The following is a 17,781-nucleotide window of genomic DNA, read 5'->3' as shown; positions in this document are numbered from 1 at the left end:
ATGGTTTTGTTCATTAGGGCACCCAATGGAAAATGTTGTCAAAAAGTGTTGCTACGAAAACCAAAAATGAACTTTTGTATTGGACAAGTCCAGGTAGTCCCTCCCTGTTTCAGTCTTCTTTCCTCCGTTTGGTGCCTAATGAACAAGGCCCTGTGACCGTCATATCATACTTGTTCTGGGTGCCAAGCCATTGTCTGTGAACAGTAAGCAGTGATTGCCTAACCATGACACCATTACTCTTGGGTGGTAACAATTCAATTCAGAGCTGACACTGAAAGGTAAGGGAGAGAGGGAGAAACAGGGGGAGATGGATTCATTCTTAAAAATTAAGAGGATGGATTTAATCCAAAGAATTAAGGGCAACAATATTTCTCTCTTAACCTCGTCCTATCTCCACAGCACCATTCTAGAGAGTAAACACACACACACACACACTCTAATGTAATTTGACCCCTGTGAGTGTGGCAGGGCTTTGGACTCTGTGTGGTACACATTGCCACCATGCTGCTACCCTGCAGGACTCTTCCGCCCCCTCTGCCCCTGTCCAGCCTGCCCCGTCCCAGTCCACAGCGACCGGGCAATATGGCTGCCCTGCACGGCATACTGGGAAGCGGCTGTGAGCCCAGAACCTGGTGCTGCCAAGCCAGATGCCCGCTCTGCCACCCTCGGCCTCTGGCACAGACAAGCTGCCTATACCTGAGCAGCACTGCAGTAGAGTGTGGTTGTGAACACACCACATACATGCCTTTGTTGAACCATCATGCAGTATTAATACCTAATGTCAGCTAGGCTAACTCATTAGTTGTTTCCTCTCTCCTTGGTGTTGTGTGTACTGTATGTGATATTGGCTTGGCTACTAGGGCTGACCCCAAAGATTTGAAGAATTAGGATTTGATCGGTTCGACTCTGGTTCTAATCACATTTAGCTGATTTGAGTAGGGGAGAGTGGGGTAAACTGAGCCATTTTTTACATTCCGCATCATTCCGTCAAGGGAAATATAGTATTCTTTCTAAGAAAGATATCGACATGTATTTCAGGCTGTTGTGTATCCCTGGAAAGAAATCAGAATTCACGCAAACATTACAGTTTTGAAAACAAAGCTTGTCCCAAAAATTCTATTGGCACAACTTACCCCGGGTACGGGGGTGTAAGTTGAGCCACGGGACAGGGTAAATTAAGCCGCCTACAAATTTCTGTACTGAATAAAATATGACCTCTTTTTTAAACCCATGCCTACGTAATTTCCCAACCACAATTCAACACAATCACTTTTCTGTCTTTAATTCATTTTAAGCATCTATTAACACAGGCTTGGCGCCTAAAAAAATACATTTTGTTACCTCATACCCCAGTAATAATTCCTTGCATTACACCTGGGAAGAAAACGCTTCAATTTGCCATTGGTTCAACCGTTGGCTCAATTTACCACATGGACTTTGGTTCAACTTACCCCAAGGTAAACATTTTGACTATATTAGCCCACTCAGCTACAAGAACACACTTTCATGCTAGGTTTAGGACCTCATTTTGAAGCTTTTAGAGACTCCCAACTGATGTATAGAACCATCTTAAAATTATCTACTTTGGTTTAGACATAAGCATCATGAAACCTCTAACACAATCAATTCATTTCACATGGTGAAAATCTGTTTTTTTGGACCTAACTTGCTTACCACTTTTCCCATGTGGTTTCTTCCTTCACAGACTCCATGAAATGATGACCTCTTCCTAAATCTTTGGTAAAATGATTCATTTTGTGTATGGCTTCCTAGAAACAAGGGCGGCTCAACGTACCCCTTTGGCTTAGCTTGCCCCACTGTCCCCTGTTTTATCATGGAGCAGGAGCCACGGGCGCAAGTCTATCAATATACCAGAGTGCCAAGAAAGCCCCCAAATGCGTCTGCTGCAGAGGGACAGGCCAAAGCCATAAGAGTTTTGATCAGTCATAGTGTTGTTGTTTTGTTTTTGTTACATATTTGCAGAAGAGTTGAATATTAGTTTCTAAATGACAAATCTGATTCAAATCAAAAAATGGTGATTTGGGGATCGCCTTATTGGCTAAATACAGTAGGTGGACATGAATGAACATACCCAGCAAAAGTAATGGTTGTTCTGTGTCGTGGTCAATTTTTCGTTTTACAAAGTTACTGCCCCACATTGATAGTTCTTATGAAAACCTTTTCACCAACTTTATCAGTTAAATAAATAGGACTCACTTGGCTGTCAACATGCCCATTTAATGAGTGAAGAGTGTATTAGTTCAAACGGTTTATTATTATAAATGGGAAAATGGGGGGTAGTTTTACAATTGCCTAAAAAAACATGGGTACCTTAGACTGGTCAGTCATCTTTGAACACTTTGTTTTTAAATTGCTCAAAATTACGTTCAATTAAGGCGAGGTCACTGCCGTCAATCACAACAGCAAAACTCTGCCTCGTTCAATTGTTGGTTTAGGTGCATTTACATCTTTCAAACCAGCAACACACAAGCCTCTCTCACTCACAGAGACTCAAACACACACACATGACACAGATACATGTCACACACACACACGCACGCACGCACGCACGCACACACGACACGGATACATGTCACACACACACGCACACACCCACGACACAGATACATGTCACACACACGCACGCATGCAAACACACACACACACACACACAAACATTTCTCTATACCCGCAACAACATCTACTAAACAATTGCATGTAGACCTAGGCCTACTCTACCAAGCTACTGAATTGTAGGTATATATATAAATTATTGTTTCATTTCTGTCAAATTGAAGGGATAGTTCACCCAAATTATACAATTACTTATTGGTCTCCTTACCCTGTAAGCAGCTAAGGGAAGGTAAGAAAACAAACCATGCCTTGGTTTTGTATCTCTGGCCACTGTCTTCAAACGCTAATGTTGTAGCATTTGTGGCCCAAAACCAATGCAAGTCACTATACCTGATATTAGCATTTCTCGCACTTCAGCGAGCTACACACATTTTTTAAAGACACTTTTGATGATGATTTGGACATGAAACACATCTTACATCGGCTCGGAGCCACAAATGCTACACAAAAAAAAACATATAAAATGACAATTGCACAGAACCCCACGAATCAAACCTTGGTTTAGTATATTCATAAATAGCCCAGAGCTTATTAAATCTCTTCTCGGGGACCTGCAACCATCTCATGTAATTGATATATTACCTGGCGGTGGTCTACCTCTTGGTCTTCCTCAAGAACAAGTGGCGTGTAATTGATATAGTCCAGACCTGCACTCCAAACAGCAAACGGTGCCAACACATTTGTAGTCACACGCTTGATGTACTCATTGCATGCTAGGAATATAGGACCAAATACTACACTTTTGACTACTTCAATAGACATATAAGACTTTTGGTCCCCTAAAATAGGGGGACTACGTACAGAAAGTGCTGTAAATTCTAAACGGACCCGATATGGATGAAAATACCCCTCAAATTAAAGCTGACAGTCTGCACTTTAACCTCATAGTCATTGTATCATTTCACATCCAAAGTGCTGGAGTACAGAGCCAAAACAACAACAAAAATGTGTTACTGTTCCAATACTTTTGGAGCTCACTGTATATTTGACTACCGAAAAGACAAATCCACAAAGAAATGGTTAATTGACCACAAAATCAACATTTTGTTTGAATTGAAGAGGCCAGTCCATAAGAGCAGATGAAGATATCAAGGATCTGGAAATATTATGTATGGAGTAATGGTCTGAGATCCCTCCCAACAAGGTTTCCAATCTCATAAAACATTATAGAAAAAGACTCAGTGCCATTATCCTCGCAAGGGGAGGGTGGCGGAGTAAACCGGGGTACCAGGTATTTTGACCACTTTCTTTAAAAAAAAAAAAATCATGTTTGTACTAGTTAAACTATATTTCCACAATATGATAATTTTCACCCCAAATGTTGTGTAATATGTATAGGTAACTGCCAAAATAAAGGAAACACTAAGATAACGTGTCTTAATAGGGGGTTGCGCCGCCACCACGAGCCAGAACAGCTTCAATGTACCTTGGCATAGATTCTACAGGTGTCTGAACTCTATTGGAGGGATGCGACAGCATTATTCTACAAGAAACTCCATCATTTGTTGAAGGAGGTGGAAAACTGTCTCGGGCACCGCTCCAGTATCTACCATAAGTGCTCAATTGGGTTTGAAATTTAGTGACACACACACACACACACACATGCACACACACACACACACACACACACACACACACACACACACACACACACACACACACACACACACACACACACACACACAGAGAGAGATCTCTTCTAGGTTTGGAAGCCAAAATAATGGGCAACTGGGCATTTTTATACATACTTAATTAACTCAGGAACCACACCTGTGCGGAAGTACCGGCTCTCAATATACTTTGTAACCCTCATTTACTCAAGTGTTTCTTCTATTTTGGCAGTTACCTATAGCTCAGTGTTTGTATTCTTTATTTGATGCAGTCTTTTTTGCTCATCTTCATCAACGGTGCCAATAAATCTAGACCTGACTGTATATCCGCACATAGACAGACACAAAAGTAGGCAGACCTCCAAACTACCCACAGTGCCATGCAGTGAAGAATAGTGGTGAATGAAACCGGGACCCAGATGTGTCATATTAGAACAGGCCAGAACCCCTCCCCCTCCCTCCCTCCCTCCCCCTCTCCCTCTCCCTGAACCTGTCATGGAGGCTGGAGTTTGTCATCTTACCTCCGGATCCTGTGCCCATCGCCGCCCAGCCCATTTCTCCCCCCCACCCAAAATAACCTGTTTTTCCAGAGCCCAGACAAACCAAGCTAACTGGAGCTGGGCACTACGACTAGTCAGGTCTCTCCCCTCGTCCTCCTCCCATCCCTTCTCCTCTTCTCTTCCTTTGACTAACAGATCTCCCCAGTGTTCTAAAAATACCAGGTGAATAGGGCCGTGGAGATGGTGATGAAACAGCCTCTCTGACACTGTCCTGCTGCAATCCATCTCTCCCCTGCCTCCCCTGCCTGCCTGCCTGCCAGCCAGCCAGCATATGTTTGCAATTGGCTCCCCCACTCCCGCCAGCCCCGGTCCCTCCCCCTACCTCCCTCCCTCTCCCCTTATCCCCTCTCGCCTGGTCCCCAGTTACCACTCCAGTCCCCTCTCCCCTCCTCCTCCCTTCTCCAGTCCCCAGCTACCCCTCGAGTCTCCAAGTCTGGGCTTTTCAAACTGGTGCAGTTATCAATCATTGGGCCAGCACTGTCAAGAGCTGGCTAAAACCACTGCCACTATACACTCTCCACATTCTCCCTTTTCTCTTTTTCTCTCTTCATGTCAGTCTGTCTCCATCACCTCCCCCCCCTCTCCCTCTCCCTCTCCCTCCCCCTCTCTCTCCTCACTTACACTCCCCCAAATGTGTTCCACTTAATAAGCCCTCCCCAATGACCTTGTGCTAATTAAGCACTGCTGCGTTGGAAATATGATGGTTAATTAATGATCAGATAAATTCTGTCTCCAGGACTGTCAGAAAAATGATGACACCGTGTTTTACAGGTTGAAATAGAACAAACCTCATGGCCTCTCGCTGTGTGTGTGTTTAAGAGAGAGAGAAGCAGTAGAAAATAATGGTACAACGCCGATGTCTGTATGCATACATGCACTAGGCTCGCTCACGTGCACATACGTTTGTGTGTGTATGTGTGTGTGATGTAATGGTATTGTATGGCACTGCGGTATGTTTTATGGGGCAGCAGGGTGACTATAGTTAGTTTTGGCAGAGACACAGTCTGAGGTAAACGCTATCAGGTAACACAAGCTCCACAAGGCCACTCCATTCATGCCTGTCGCTGGTGTGTGTGTGTGTGTGTGCACATGCGCATGCTCTCTCCGACCTTTGCTGTAATGTCACCCTCTAATACCGAGCCAAGGACACAGAGGTCTTTCATTCAGACACAATACACCTACAAACCCCACTGTGATTTCACTCACATTACCAACCAGCATCCTCAAACTACGAAACAAAAGAAGCCAAATGAACAAAATATGTGGCAATTCATCTTGAATAACATTCAGGGCGGCAGGTAGACTAGTGGTTAGAGCGTTGGGCCAGTAACCAAAAGGTTGCTAGATCGAATCCCCGAGCTGACAAGGTAAAAATCTGTCGTTCTGCCCCTGAACAAGGCAGTTAACCCACTGTTCCTAGGCCGTCATTGTAAATAATAATAGTTCATTTGTTCTTAACTGACTTGCCTAGTTAAATAAAGGTACAAATGAAAAAAATATGTGGTACAAACATTCCTGTCCTGGACAGTTTAGTTTGTCGTGTGCTGTTTTACGAGAATAAAGCAGACAAGTGAAATAGTTGTGGGATAGGAGAATTTCTCTCCCAACGAGCAGCTGCCAGTCTGAATCAAGATAATAATGAGTGTGTATTTACAGTGGAGCATATGATGCGCCTACTTTACTAATATCTCAAGCCCCTTGTCATATCTAATACGACATCCAAAGTCTCAAATTGAAAGGCGGTTTTCAGATGTAACACAACAAAAAAATGCAAGAAGACTGGTTTCTCTTAGTGGGTCCGTTTGACAGATTGAGGGGTGTTTAACGTCTCATTCTCGCATGCCATGGAGACTTCACAACTTTGTCTTCATCACACACACACACACACACACACACACATTCACACATACACACACAACGCGGGCTGATAGTCGGGCTGCGTCGCTGACAGACAGGGGCGCACTGGGAAAGTTTTACACACAACATCACGGAGAGAGATGGAGACATCACATCTTCCCAATCATACAGAGAGAGGGGGAGAAGAGAGAGGGAGGAGAGGAGAGAGAGGGAGGAGGGGAACAGATTGACAAAGAGGCTGTGATAGAAATACTGAGAGAGGGGGGGGGCAAAGGGGGGCGGGACAGAGAGAGAGTGAGTGAGAGAGAAATACAGAGAGAGACGGAGAGAGGTAAAGGTAATCAGTCCTACCTCTCTTTGGGCTGGCCCAGTCCATGTTTCCCCAACAGGTGAGTGCTCAGGTGCTTCTTCATCACAAAGGCCCACCTGGTCAGAGAGAGAACACAGGGGGGCAAAGGGTTAACAAAGAGGGCCTCTTTACCACAGTCAATGAAAGGGTTAACCGGGGGGGGGGGGGCAGACAGAGATTACTTTTTACAACAACTAGTCACGATTAGGGTTGCAAAACTTTCAATAAATTGCCTGCCTTTCCAGAAATCCTGGTTGGAGGATTCCATATTCCTGTTTATTCCTTCCTGATTCTGTGAATCCTCCAACTAGGATTTCGGGAAAACTTTGCAATCGTAGTCAGGACAAAGCCACTATGCAGCAGGTTAACTAAGGCAGGTTAACTAAGGCAATGGGTTTCACCCGTGTTCCTAAGGCCACACTGTAAAAAATGTGTTTTTTGAAACACTTCACAGAGGAAAAACAAAATGTTTTCTTATTGGTCTGGTAGTAACTCCCAGTTTTCCTCGTTTTCCTCCGTTGAGTGTCTACTGAACACGGCCTTGGATATCCTGTCATTACAGCCATTCAAAATCAAAGAGAAGTGTGTCAACAACTCATACACCCTCAAGCGCAAACTCACACAGACAGAAACGCACAGGGAATATTTGAGACACCATTTCAAGACAATGTCCTGACCGTGTTCAAAGCCCTAAGTTTGTTCCATTCCCTAAACCGTTTGTGATGCCCTAATGGCGGGATGACAGGCCTAACTAGTCAGGGATCAGCCCCGTTTCGCTAGTGTGTCATCCTCTGGCCATTTAATTCACCAGTAATCACATCCTATTACGGTGTGTCCTGCTGACAGAAAACGACCACATCTAAGACGACATGACAGAGGAACAGGAAAGAAATAAAGAGAGAGAGAGAGAAAGAGAAAGAAAGAAAGAAAGAAAGAAAAAGTGGAGCCAGCAGCTGTGTGATTTGGAGTGTTACTGAAGACACCGGTCTTCACTGTGGACTCCTGGATATTCACTCTCTTATCTCTCTCTCTATCTCTGTTACTCTCTCTCTTTCTCTCTCCATTCCTCTATTTACCCAACTCTGGGTTGTTTGTTTCTCGTTCTCTCAAAAAGTCTCCCCCCCATCTGCCTCTCTGACTTCCAATCTCTATTGGTAATTTTGTTGTAAAGAGCGTATAGCCTAATCCTTTCACCGTTCATTCATATCACAATGTCATCTTCCCCCTACTACTGGACACGCACGCACACGCACACACACACACACACATGTACGTCCTTCTGCTCTCCTACCATCGCCCCAGAGCCACATCCATCACCCCCCCCCGGGGAGGGCAGCCCATGCTAACTAACACCCCATATAAATATTCAAACATGTTCCACTGTTTTGTTTTGTTATCATCATTCTCTCCCTCCTCTTTTTTCCTCTTCTTCTCTCTAGCTCCATCTCTCCATCCATCCATCTCTCCATCCATCCATCTCTCCATCCATCCATCTCTCCATCCATCCATCCGTCCAGAATGGCGCCAGGGAGTATAACTAAACCGCCCTCCTATGCACTGAAGGAGAATGACAAGATCAAACCCACAGGGGAGGGAGACACTCTGGGTGACTGGAGACAGTGGCACTGCAATGCACTGCACTGCACTGACTGACTGACCGACCGCTTCAACTAGTTATGAATAAACAAACGCGCTAATTAAGTTAGCATTTTCAAGCTTTTTATAGGTTGTTTAAGTCATTGGGGGGGGTGAGAAAAAGAAGTGCTTGCAAACATGTCCGTTAATTATGGATTACAGCTGTCCTTCGTAAACCTAATTACCGAGTGCTGAAAGGCAACGGGGGCGATTTGCATATGCGCATGAAAGACATGAAGACATATGCAAAGATATGATTTCAATTTGCATTCTTTGAAAGCGAGGGTTACAAATCAAACTGGCATGTTGTGAGATTCACATCACTCACTCTTACTTCTTTCCCCCCACACATGTTTATTCTGAGCATGGCAGCAAGCAGTGATGGCACGACTGGCAAGGCCTGATGGAGGCACCTGGCAATGGCCCGCTGAAGAGACGACAGACAGACACACACACACACTCGCACGCACGCGCAGTGATGGCACGACTGGCCAGGCCTGATGGAGGCACCTGGCAATGGCCCGCTGAAGAGACGACAGACAGACACACACACACACTCGCACGCACGCGCAGTGATGGCACGACTGGCCAGGCCTGATGGAGGCACCTGGCAATGGCCCGCTGAAGAGACGACAGACAGACACACACACACACGCACGCGCAGTGATGGCACGACTGGCAAGGCCTGATGGAGGCACCTGGCAATGGCCCGCTGAAGAGATGACAGACAGACACACACACGCACGCACGCGCAGTGATGGAACACCATAGTTCCCTCCAAGCTCGTCATCAAGCTCGAGACCCTGGGTCTCGACCCCGCCCTGTGCAACTGGGTACTGGACTTCCTGACGGGCCGCCCCCAGGTGGTGAGGGTAGGCAACAACATCTCCTCCCCGCTGATCCTCAACACTGGGGCCCCACAAGGTTGCGTTCTGAGCCCTCTCCTGTACTCCCTGTTCACCCACGACTGCGTGGCCACGCACGCCTCCAACTCAATCATCAAGTTTGCGGACGACACAACAGTGGTAGGCTTGATTACCAACAACGATGAGACGGCCTACAGGGAGGAGGTGAGGGCCCTCGGAGTGTGGTGTCAGGAAAACAACCTCACACTCAACGTCAACAAAACTAAGGAGATGATTGTGGACTTCAGGAAACAGCAGAGGGAACACCCCCCTATCCACATCGATGGAACAGTAGTGGAGAGGGTAGCAAGTTTTAAGTTCCTCGGCATACACATCACAGACAAACTGAATTGGTCCACTCACACAGACAGCATCGTGAAGAAGGCGCAGCAGCGCCTCTTCAACCTCAGGAGGCTGAAGAAATTCGGCTTGTCACCAAAAGCACTCACAAACTTCTACAGATGCACAATCGAGAGCATCCTGGCGGGCTGTATCACCGCCTGGTATGGCAACTGCACCGCCCTCAACCGTAAGGCTCTCCAGAGGGTAGTGAGGTCTGCACAACGCATCACCGGGGGCAAACTACCTGCCCTCCAGGACACCTACACCACCCGATGTCACAGGAAGGCCATAAAGATCATCAAGGACATCAACCACCCGAGCCACTGCCTGTTCACCCCGCTATCATCCAGAAGGCGAGGTCAGTACAGGTGCATCAAAGCTGGGACCGAGAGACTGAAAAACAGCTTCTATCTCAAGGCCATCAGACTGTTAAACAGCCACCACTAACACTGAGTGGCTGCTGCCAACACACTGACACTGACTCAACTCCAGCCACTTTAATAATGGGAATTGATGGGAAATGATGTAAATATATCACTAGCCACTTTAAACAATGCTACCTTATATAAATGTTACTTACCCTACATTATTCATCTCATATGCATACGTATATACTGTACTCTATATCATCGACGGTATCCTTATGTAATACATGTATCACTAGCCACTTTATACTATACTATGCCACTTTGTTTACATACTCATCTCATTTGTACATACTGTACCCGATACCATCTACTGTATCTTGCCTATACTGCTCTGTACCATCACTCATTCATATATCCTTATGTACATATTCTTTATCCCCTTACACTGTGTACAAGACAGTAGTTTTGGAATTGTTAGTTAGATTACTTGTTATTACTGCATTGTCGGAACTAGAAGCACAAGCATTTCGCTACACTCGCATTAACATCTGCTAACCATGTGTATGTGACAAATAAAATTTGATTTGATTTGATTTGATTTGACTGGCAAGGCCTGATGGAGGCACCTGGTAATGGCCCGCTGAAGAGACGACAGACAGACACACACACACACACGCACAGTGATGGCACGACTGGCCAGGCCTGATGGAGGCACCTGGCAATGGCCCGCTGAAGAGACGACAGACAGACACGCACACACACACACACACACACACACACGCACGCACGCACACACGCACACACAAATGAACACACGCGCGCATAGAGAGTCACAGACAAGCTTGCATGTACGCGCCACGCAAACGGCAGGTTGAAATGAAGGGCAAGGCTAAGTGGGAAAAGAGCAAATCCATTTGTTGAAACAGGTTTCTAATCCCCTGTTCTCCATAGGTCCTCTCTCAGGTTAGGATCTACCTCCAACAGCTTTGAGGGGGCCGTCCTTTACTCACACGACTGATTGCCTTGATTATTGCAACAAAGGGGACATTTCACCATGCCATTCATCCATATCAATATTTCCCCAGATGAATTGAACTAATAAGGCCTTATTTTAGCCTCGAGGGAGGCTCTCAATTTAAAGGGAGATAAAAAATTTAAAAACTTTACAAAAATTACAAAATGGAGGAGTTTCACGTTCCACTCCCTTTAGATTAATTGGCGTGCCACAGCTCGTTAGCTCCGTGACGCGCCACAGCTTTACCGATAAGCGGCGGGACACGGCTCAATTACCCAAGTTACACTTCTTTCTCTTCCCTCCTCCTGTCTCCATCACCAGATGAAGAGATAACATGTCAACATGGGTTCCAAACAACTTCATTTGCCTAACAGTATTCCTGGATGGTTCGGGGCGGGAATCTCAATCTACAATTCCGGAAGGGATTTTGGGAGATCTAAGGAGAAGCCTCTGGCATCAGCGAGGCGCAAAATGGCCCCATCCTGTGCAGAACATACAAAGCATTCTGGGATACACAGAGAGCATTCTGGGAGAGAGAGAGAGAGAGAGAGAGAGAGAGATGTATCACATCACACATGGCTTGCTTTACTTAGCCTGTATTCATAAAGAGTCTCATAGTAGGACTACTGATCTGAGATCAGGTCCCTGTGTCCATAAACACATGAATTATTCTGTATATAAAAGGCCAAACTGATCCTAGATCAGCAGTCTGAGATGCTTTATGAATATGGGCCATGGGCTTATTCATCAAATAAAAATAGCACTTTGCTGCCATCTGTGTCAAAAACAGAAATCATGTCATTTGATTGTGTTATAAGTATCAATGTCACCTGTACGATGGCCGTGACAATGGGACACACAGGAAGGTGAACCACGATAAAAACGGAGAGGATATTTTGTTTGTTACTCGAGTCAAACTAAATTCTTTCTCCTAAATGGTAAGGGCGACCAAGGAGTCATTAGGCAGAATGAGAGAGGTGCCAGATGTGTGAGTCGCTCAACCCTCACCAAACTAAGCAGCGTGCCCAGGAGAGAGAGCTCTAGAGGGGTCTGTGTGTCTGTGTTTCCTACGGAGCTATACGGAGCTACGGCTCAGTTCTCTCGGTGGGGTGAAGCCGCCTGAGACAGCTCTGCTACAGTGGGCCGCTGGGCCCTGTAGAAATGACTAGTGAGGATGCTCATCCTGCCTCGTGTGCCAGTCCTAACGATGGCATCCACCTGCTGTTTTAATGTCACAGCTGGAGTGCCCTCCATCCCTCACTGACTTCAGCATTAGCAGCAGGTATCTCTGCAGAACGCCTCCTCTTCGCCCTCGCCGCCCCCCCCTTACCTCACCATCCCCTTCTTACACCTCTCTACCTCCCCTCTCCACCAACCCTCCATCTCGTTTTTCCACCTTCTCTGCAGCTCCCCCTTGCCACACCCTACTTCCCCCTCCATCTCCCCCCTCAGCGCCTCTTCACACCCCATTACTCAGATGAACCCTGGTGAACTGTGAGGTCCTCTGTACTGGAAGCCAGATCCTCACAGTAGGCCCCTGCGCCAGGAGAGAGAGGGAGCGAAAGAGAGAGCGAGAGAGGGAGTGAGAGAGGGAGTGAGAGAGAGACAGGGAGTGAGAGAGAGAGAGAGGGAGTGAGAGAGAGAGAGGGAGTGAGAGAGAGAGGGAGCGAGAGAGAGAGGGAGTGAGAGAGAGCGCATCCCTCTTTCTACCTTTCATTCTTACCATAATCTGCTGATTTGAGCATATCTCTGCACAGAAACAACGGGTCAAACAGACTTCCACTATAGGGGCAATACAAAATAAACCATACAACACCCTACACTAAAGCTATAGCCAGACATACACACACATTATACATCCTATCTCATTCACTCTGTTTCCATAATTATACCCTACTTGGGTAAACATCATCTTTGCCTTTTTCATATAAATAGTGTGATGGGGGGAAAGAGCAGGGTAAGATGACATGTCTAAACTGACAGCTTGACGGGCGGGTGAAACACATCCCCCTGACAGGAGCGTGGGGGATCGAGACGTGAGGAGACGTGATGGCAATAACAGGAGACTGACAGACGGAGGACTTCCACCATTCTCTTCATCTCCCTCCCTCCCTCTTTCTCCCCTCTCCACCCCCCCTCCTACCTTTTCTCCAACTCCCCTTTCCACACCCTAACTAGGGTTTCCGTTTCTGTTACGCCTGCTACATTAGGTTAGGGGTGGAAAAAAACAGACTGCTGCAACCTGATTGGCTGAACGCGATACACAACATCCGGGATTAGCATTTAGCCACTCGAGCATGTTTCATAAAGAAAGTATACGTATTTTAACACAAAAATAAATGGGCCTGCTCGCCATTAAATAAAGTTAAGGAGGAACTCTAAGCCTTTGCAGCCTGAATGGAGAATGTTTTAAGTACGAACCGGTTACTGGGGAACACAAGTGTATTACCAGCTGGCCACCTAGATCAAATTGGAGATTCATAAAGCCCACTAGTGGCTGCCCAGGCATATCCCTGCACAGAAACAAATGGGTCAAATAGACTTCCATTATATGACCAATACAAAACAAAATAAACAAAAGCTATAGCCACACACACATTATACAGCATATCTCATTCACTCTATAATTATACCCTACTTGGGTAAACATCATCTTTCCCTTTTCATTTAAATACAGTGTGGTGTGTGTGTGTGTGTGTGTGTGTGGTGGGGGGGAATAGCAAAAGGCCTGTAGCGCGTCTCACAGGTAAGTTGACATGTTTAAACTCGGATGGCTTGACGGGCGGGTGAATTGACAAAGGATTCAGGCACACATCCCCCTGACAGGAGTGTGGGGCGTCGAGACGCGAGTTGACGTGAGAGCAATCACAGGAGACAGATAGACGGAGGATTGAGAAGGGGCATTCTGCAAAGAATGAGCCCAGATTAGTGACTGGGGATCTATAGCTCGTCTAGGTGTTTAATGGAAGCCATAAGCTTGATGGGGAGAAAAGGGCCCCCAAAATGGACAAAAAAATTATAAATAGGAGGGAGAGCGGGAGAGTACGGAGGCAAATCTTAAGGCAGTGGGATGCGTCCGTGGAGAGAGAGGGAGAGAGAGAGAGAGAGAAGGAGAGAGAGAGAGAGAGAGAGAGAGAGAGAGAGAGAGAGAGAGAGAGAGAGAGAGAGAGAGAAAGAGATAGAGAGAGAAAGAGAGAGAGAAAGAGAGAGAGAACAAAAGAAGTACCAGCCATTAAATTAAATCAATTAAATGTCTGAATTGATTTTTACACCATTGCTGGTGTACTTGATCTTATTCTGAGATTAATTTGAATAAATATAAAATAAGAACTAAAATGATTCGTTGACCATCAAGACGGTGACTAAAACAGACACCTCTCAATTAAAACAGCACAACGCGTGCACACTATTGTGTGTGTGTGTGTGTGTGTCTCTGTGGTAGCCAACATAAAGAGCTCTTCCACTCTCTCTCTTTCTCTGTGCCTCTGTGTGTGGGTTGCATTTTGGATCAGTTGCCGAGGCAGGTATTGGGGCCCTGACGGATTGATTCAGCAGCCGTCCTCGTCGACAGCGGTAGCGCCCCACAGAGCTCACAGCACCTCGGCACACCGTCCCATTAAAGAACCATTTAGAGGGAGAAAAGTTCCACCTGCACTTTATGCAGAGAAGCCGACGACCCTAAAGCTCACCAACGCGAGATGAAACTACTTCGGCGACAGAAATAAAATATCCTGTCTTCTTCCACCAACAGCAGATTTTCAGATCTGGTTTCTTTTTAAGAGAATGCCAATGTGATGTGAAATCATCTATTATTGATCTCATCGTTATGTTGCCAATGGCAGTTTAAACGCTGAAGAGCCCCTGGCTCTGAGCGTCGTAGGAGCGCTGTTGGCACAATATGCGATTCGACTTCATTATGTATTCCAATTAACCGACTTAATGTGTAAGTACTAAAAAGAATGAGAAACTTGAAAATGCTGAACAAGGAGGAAGAAAGAGAATATATTGTATTTGGTTCCAAGATATAAAATATGATAATTATTCATACATGGTATCTGAACAGCAATTTATATAAAGACTTCTCCACTCCCTAAGAACGAGAGAAGAGAACAGGCCTCTCCAATCCCTAAGAATAAGAGGAGAGAACAGGCCTCTCCACTCCCTAAGAATAAGAGGAGAGAACAGACCTCTCCAATCCCTAAGAATAAGAGAAGAGAACAGGCCTCTCCAATCCCTAAGAATAAGAGGAGAGAACAGGCCTCTCCACTCCCTAAGAATAAGAGGAGAGAACAGACCTCTCCAATCCCTAAGAATAAGAGGAGAGAACAGGCCTCTCCACTCCCTAAGAATAAGAGAAGAGAACAGGCCTCTCCAATCCCTAAGAATAAGAGGAGAGAACAGGCATCTCCAATCCCTAAGAATAAGAGAAGAGAACAGGCCTCTCCACTCCCTAAGAACGAGAGAAGAGAACAGGCCTATCCACTCCCTAAGAACGAGAGAAGAGAACAGGCCTCTCCACTTCCTAAGAATAAGAGAAGAGAACAGGCCTCTTCACTTCCTAAGAATAAGAGAAGAGAACAGGCCTCTCCACTTCCTAAGAATAAGAGAAGAGAACAGGCCTCTCCACTCCCTAAGAACAAGAGAAGAGAACAGGCCTCTCCACTCCCTAAGAATAAGAGAAGAGAACAGGCCTCTCCACTCCCTAAGAATAAGAGAAGAGAACAGGCCTCTCCACTCCCTAAGAATAAGAGAAGAGAACAGGCCTCTCCACTCCCTAAGAACGAGAGAAGAGAACAGGCCTATCCACTCCCTAAGAACAAGAGAAAAGAACAGGCCTCTCCACTCCCTAAGAATAAGAGAAGAGAACAGGCCTCTGCACTCCCTAAGAATGGGAGAAGAGAACAGGCCTCTCCACTCCCTAAGAATAAGAGGAGAGAACAGGCCTCTCCACTCCCTAAGAATAAGAGAAGAGAACAGGCCTCTCCACTCCCTAAGAATAAGAGGAGAGAACAGGCCTCTCCACTCCCTAAGAATAAGAGGAGAGAACAGGCCTCTCCACTCCCTAAGAATAAGAGGAGAGAACAGGCCTCTCCACTCCCTAAGAATAAGAGAAGAGAACAGGCCTCTCCCCTCCCTAAGAATAAGAGGAGAGAACAGGCCTCTCCACTTCCTAAGAATAAGAGGAGAGAACAGGCCTCTCCACTCCCTAAGAATAAGAGGAGAGAACAGGCCTCTCTACTCCCTAAGAATAAGAGAAGAGAACAGGCCTCTCCCCTCCCTAAGAATAAGAGAAGAGAACAGGCCTCTCCACTCCCTAAGAATAAGAGAAGAGAACAGGCCTCTCCACTCCCTAAGAATAAGAGAAGAGAACAGGCCTCTCCACTCCCTAAGAATAAGAGAAGAGAACAGGCCTCTCCACTCCCTAAGAACGAGAGAAGAGAACAGGCCTCTCCACTCCCTAAGAACAAGAGAAGAGAACAGGCCTCTCCACTCCCTAAGAATAAGAGAAGAGAACAGGCCTCTGCACTCCCTAAGAATGGGAGAAGAGAACAGGCCTCTCCACTCCCTAAGAATAAGAGGAGAGAACAGGCCTCTCCACTCCCTAAGAATAAGAGAAGAGAACAGGCCTCTCCACTCCCTAAGAATAAGAGGAGAGAACAGGCCTCTCCACTCCCTAAGAATAAGAGAAGAGAACAGGCCTCTCCACTCCCTAAGAATAAGAGGAGAGAACAGGCCTCTCAACTCCCTAAGAATAAGAGGAGAGAACAGGCCTCTCCACTCCCTAAGAATAAGAGAAGAGAACAGGCCTCTCCCCTCCCTAAGAATAAGAGGAGAGAACAGGCCTCTCCACTTCCTAAGAATAAGAGGAGAGAACAGGCCTCTCCACTCCCTAAGAATAAGAGGAGAGAACAGGCCTCTCTACTCCCTAAGAATAAGAGAAGAGAACAGGCCTCTCCCCTCCCTAAGAATAAGAGAAGAGAACAGGCCTCTCCACTCCCTAAGAATAAGAGAAGAGAAAAGGCCTCTCCAATCCCTAAGAATAGAGGAGAGAACAGGCCTCTCCAATCCCTAAGAATAGAGGAGAGAACAGGCCTCACCATTTCCTAAAAATAAGAGGAGAGAACAGGCCTCTCCACTCCCTAAGAATAAGAGGAGAGAACAGGCCTCTCCACTCCCTAAGAATAAGAGAAGAGAACAGGCCTCTCCACTCCCTAAGAATAAGAGAAGAGAACAGGCCTCTCCACTTCATAAGAATGAGAGAACAGGCCTCTCCACTTCCTAAGAATAAGAGGGGAGAACAGGCCTCTCCACTTCCTAAGAATGAGAGAAGAGAACAGGCCTCTCCACTTCCTAAGAATAAGAGGAGAGAACAGGCCTCTCCACTCCCTAAGAATAAGAGAAGAGACCAGGCCTCTCCACTCCTTAAGAATAAGAGAAGAGAACAGGCCTCTCCCCTCCCTAAGAATAAGAGGAGAGAACAGGCCTCTCCACTTCCTAAGAATAAG

At 46.2% G+C, this 17,781-nt stretch overlaps 1 protein-coding gene across 3 annotated transcripts in view; it reads right to left on the bottom strand.

Moving 5' to 3' along the window:
- znf407 (zinc finger protein 407) overlaps window positions 1-17,781 on the bottom strand; it is a 196,894-nt gene that overhangs the window by 111,116 nt on the left and 67,997 nt on the right. For all 3 annotated transcript variants that reach the window (XM_036948220.1, XM_036948222.1, XM_036948223.1), the window contains exon 4: window positions 7,013-7,087. In XM_036948220.1, coding sequence (XP_036804115.1) covers window positions 7,013-7,087 — 75 coding nt within the window. The remainder of the gene's footprint in view (window positions 1-7,012; window positions 7,088-17,781) is intronic.

Source organism: Oncorhynchus mykiss, chromosome 2 (assembly GCF_013265735.2).
Source record: "Oncorhynchus mykiss isolate Arlee chromosome 2, USDA_OmykA_1.1, whole genome shotgun sequence".
Lineage (NCBI taxonomy): Eukaryota > Metazoa > Chordata > Actinopteri > Salmoniformes > Salmonidae > Oncorhynchus > Oncorhynchus mykiss.
The sequence above is the reverse complement of the archived record's forward strand: the minus strand, read 5'-3'. Positions and strand labels throughout refer to the sequence as shown.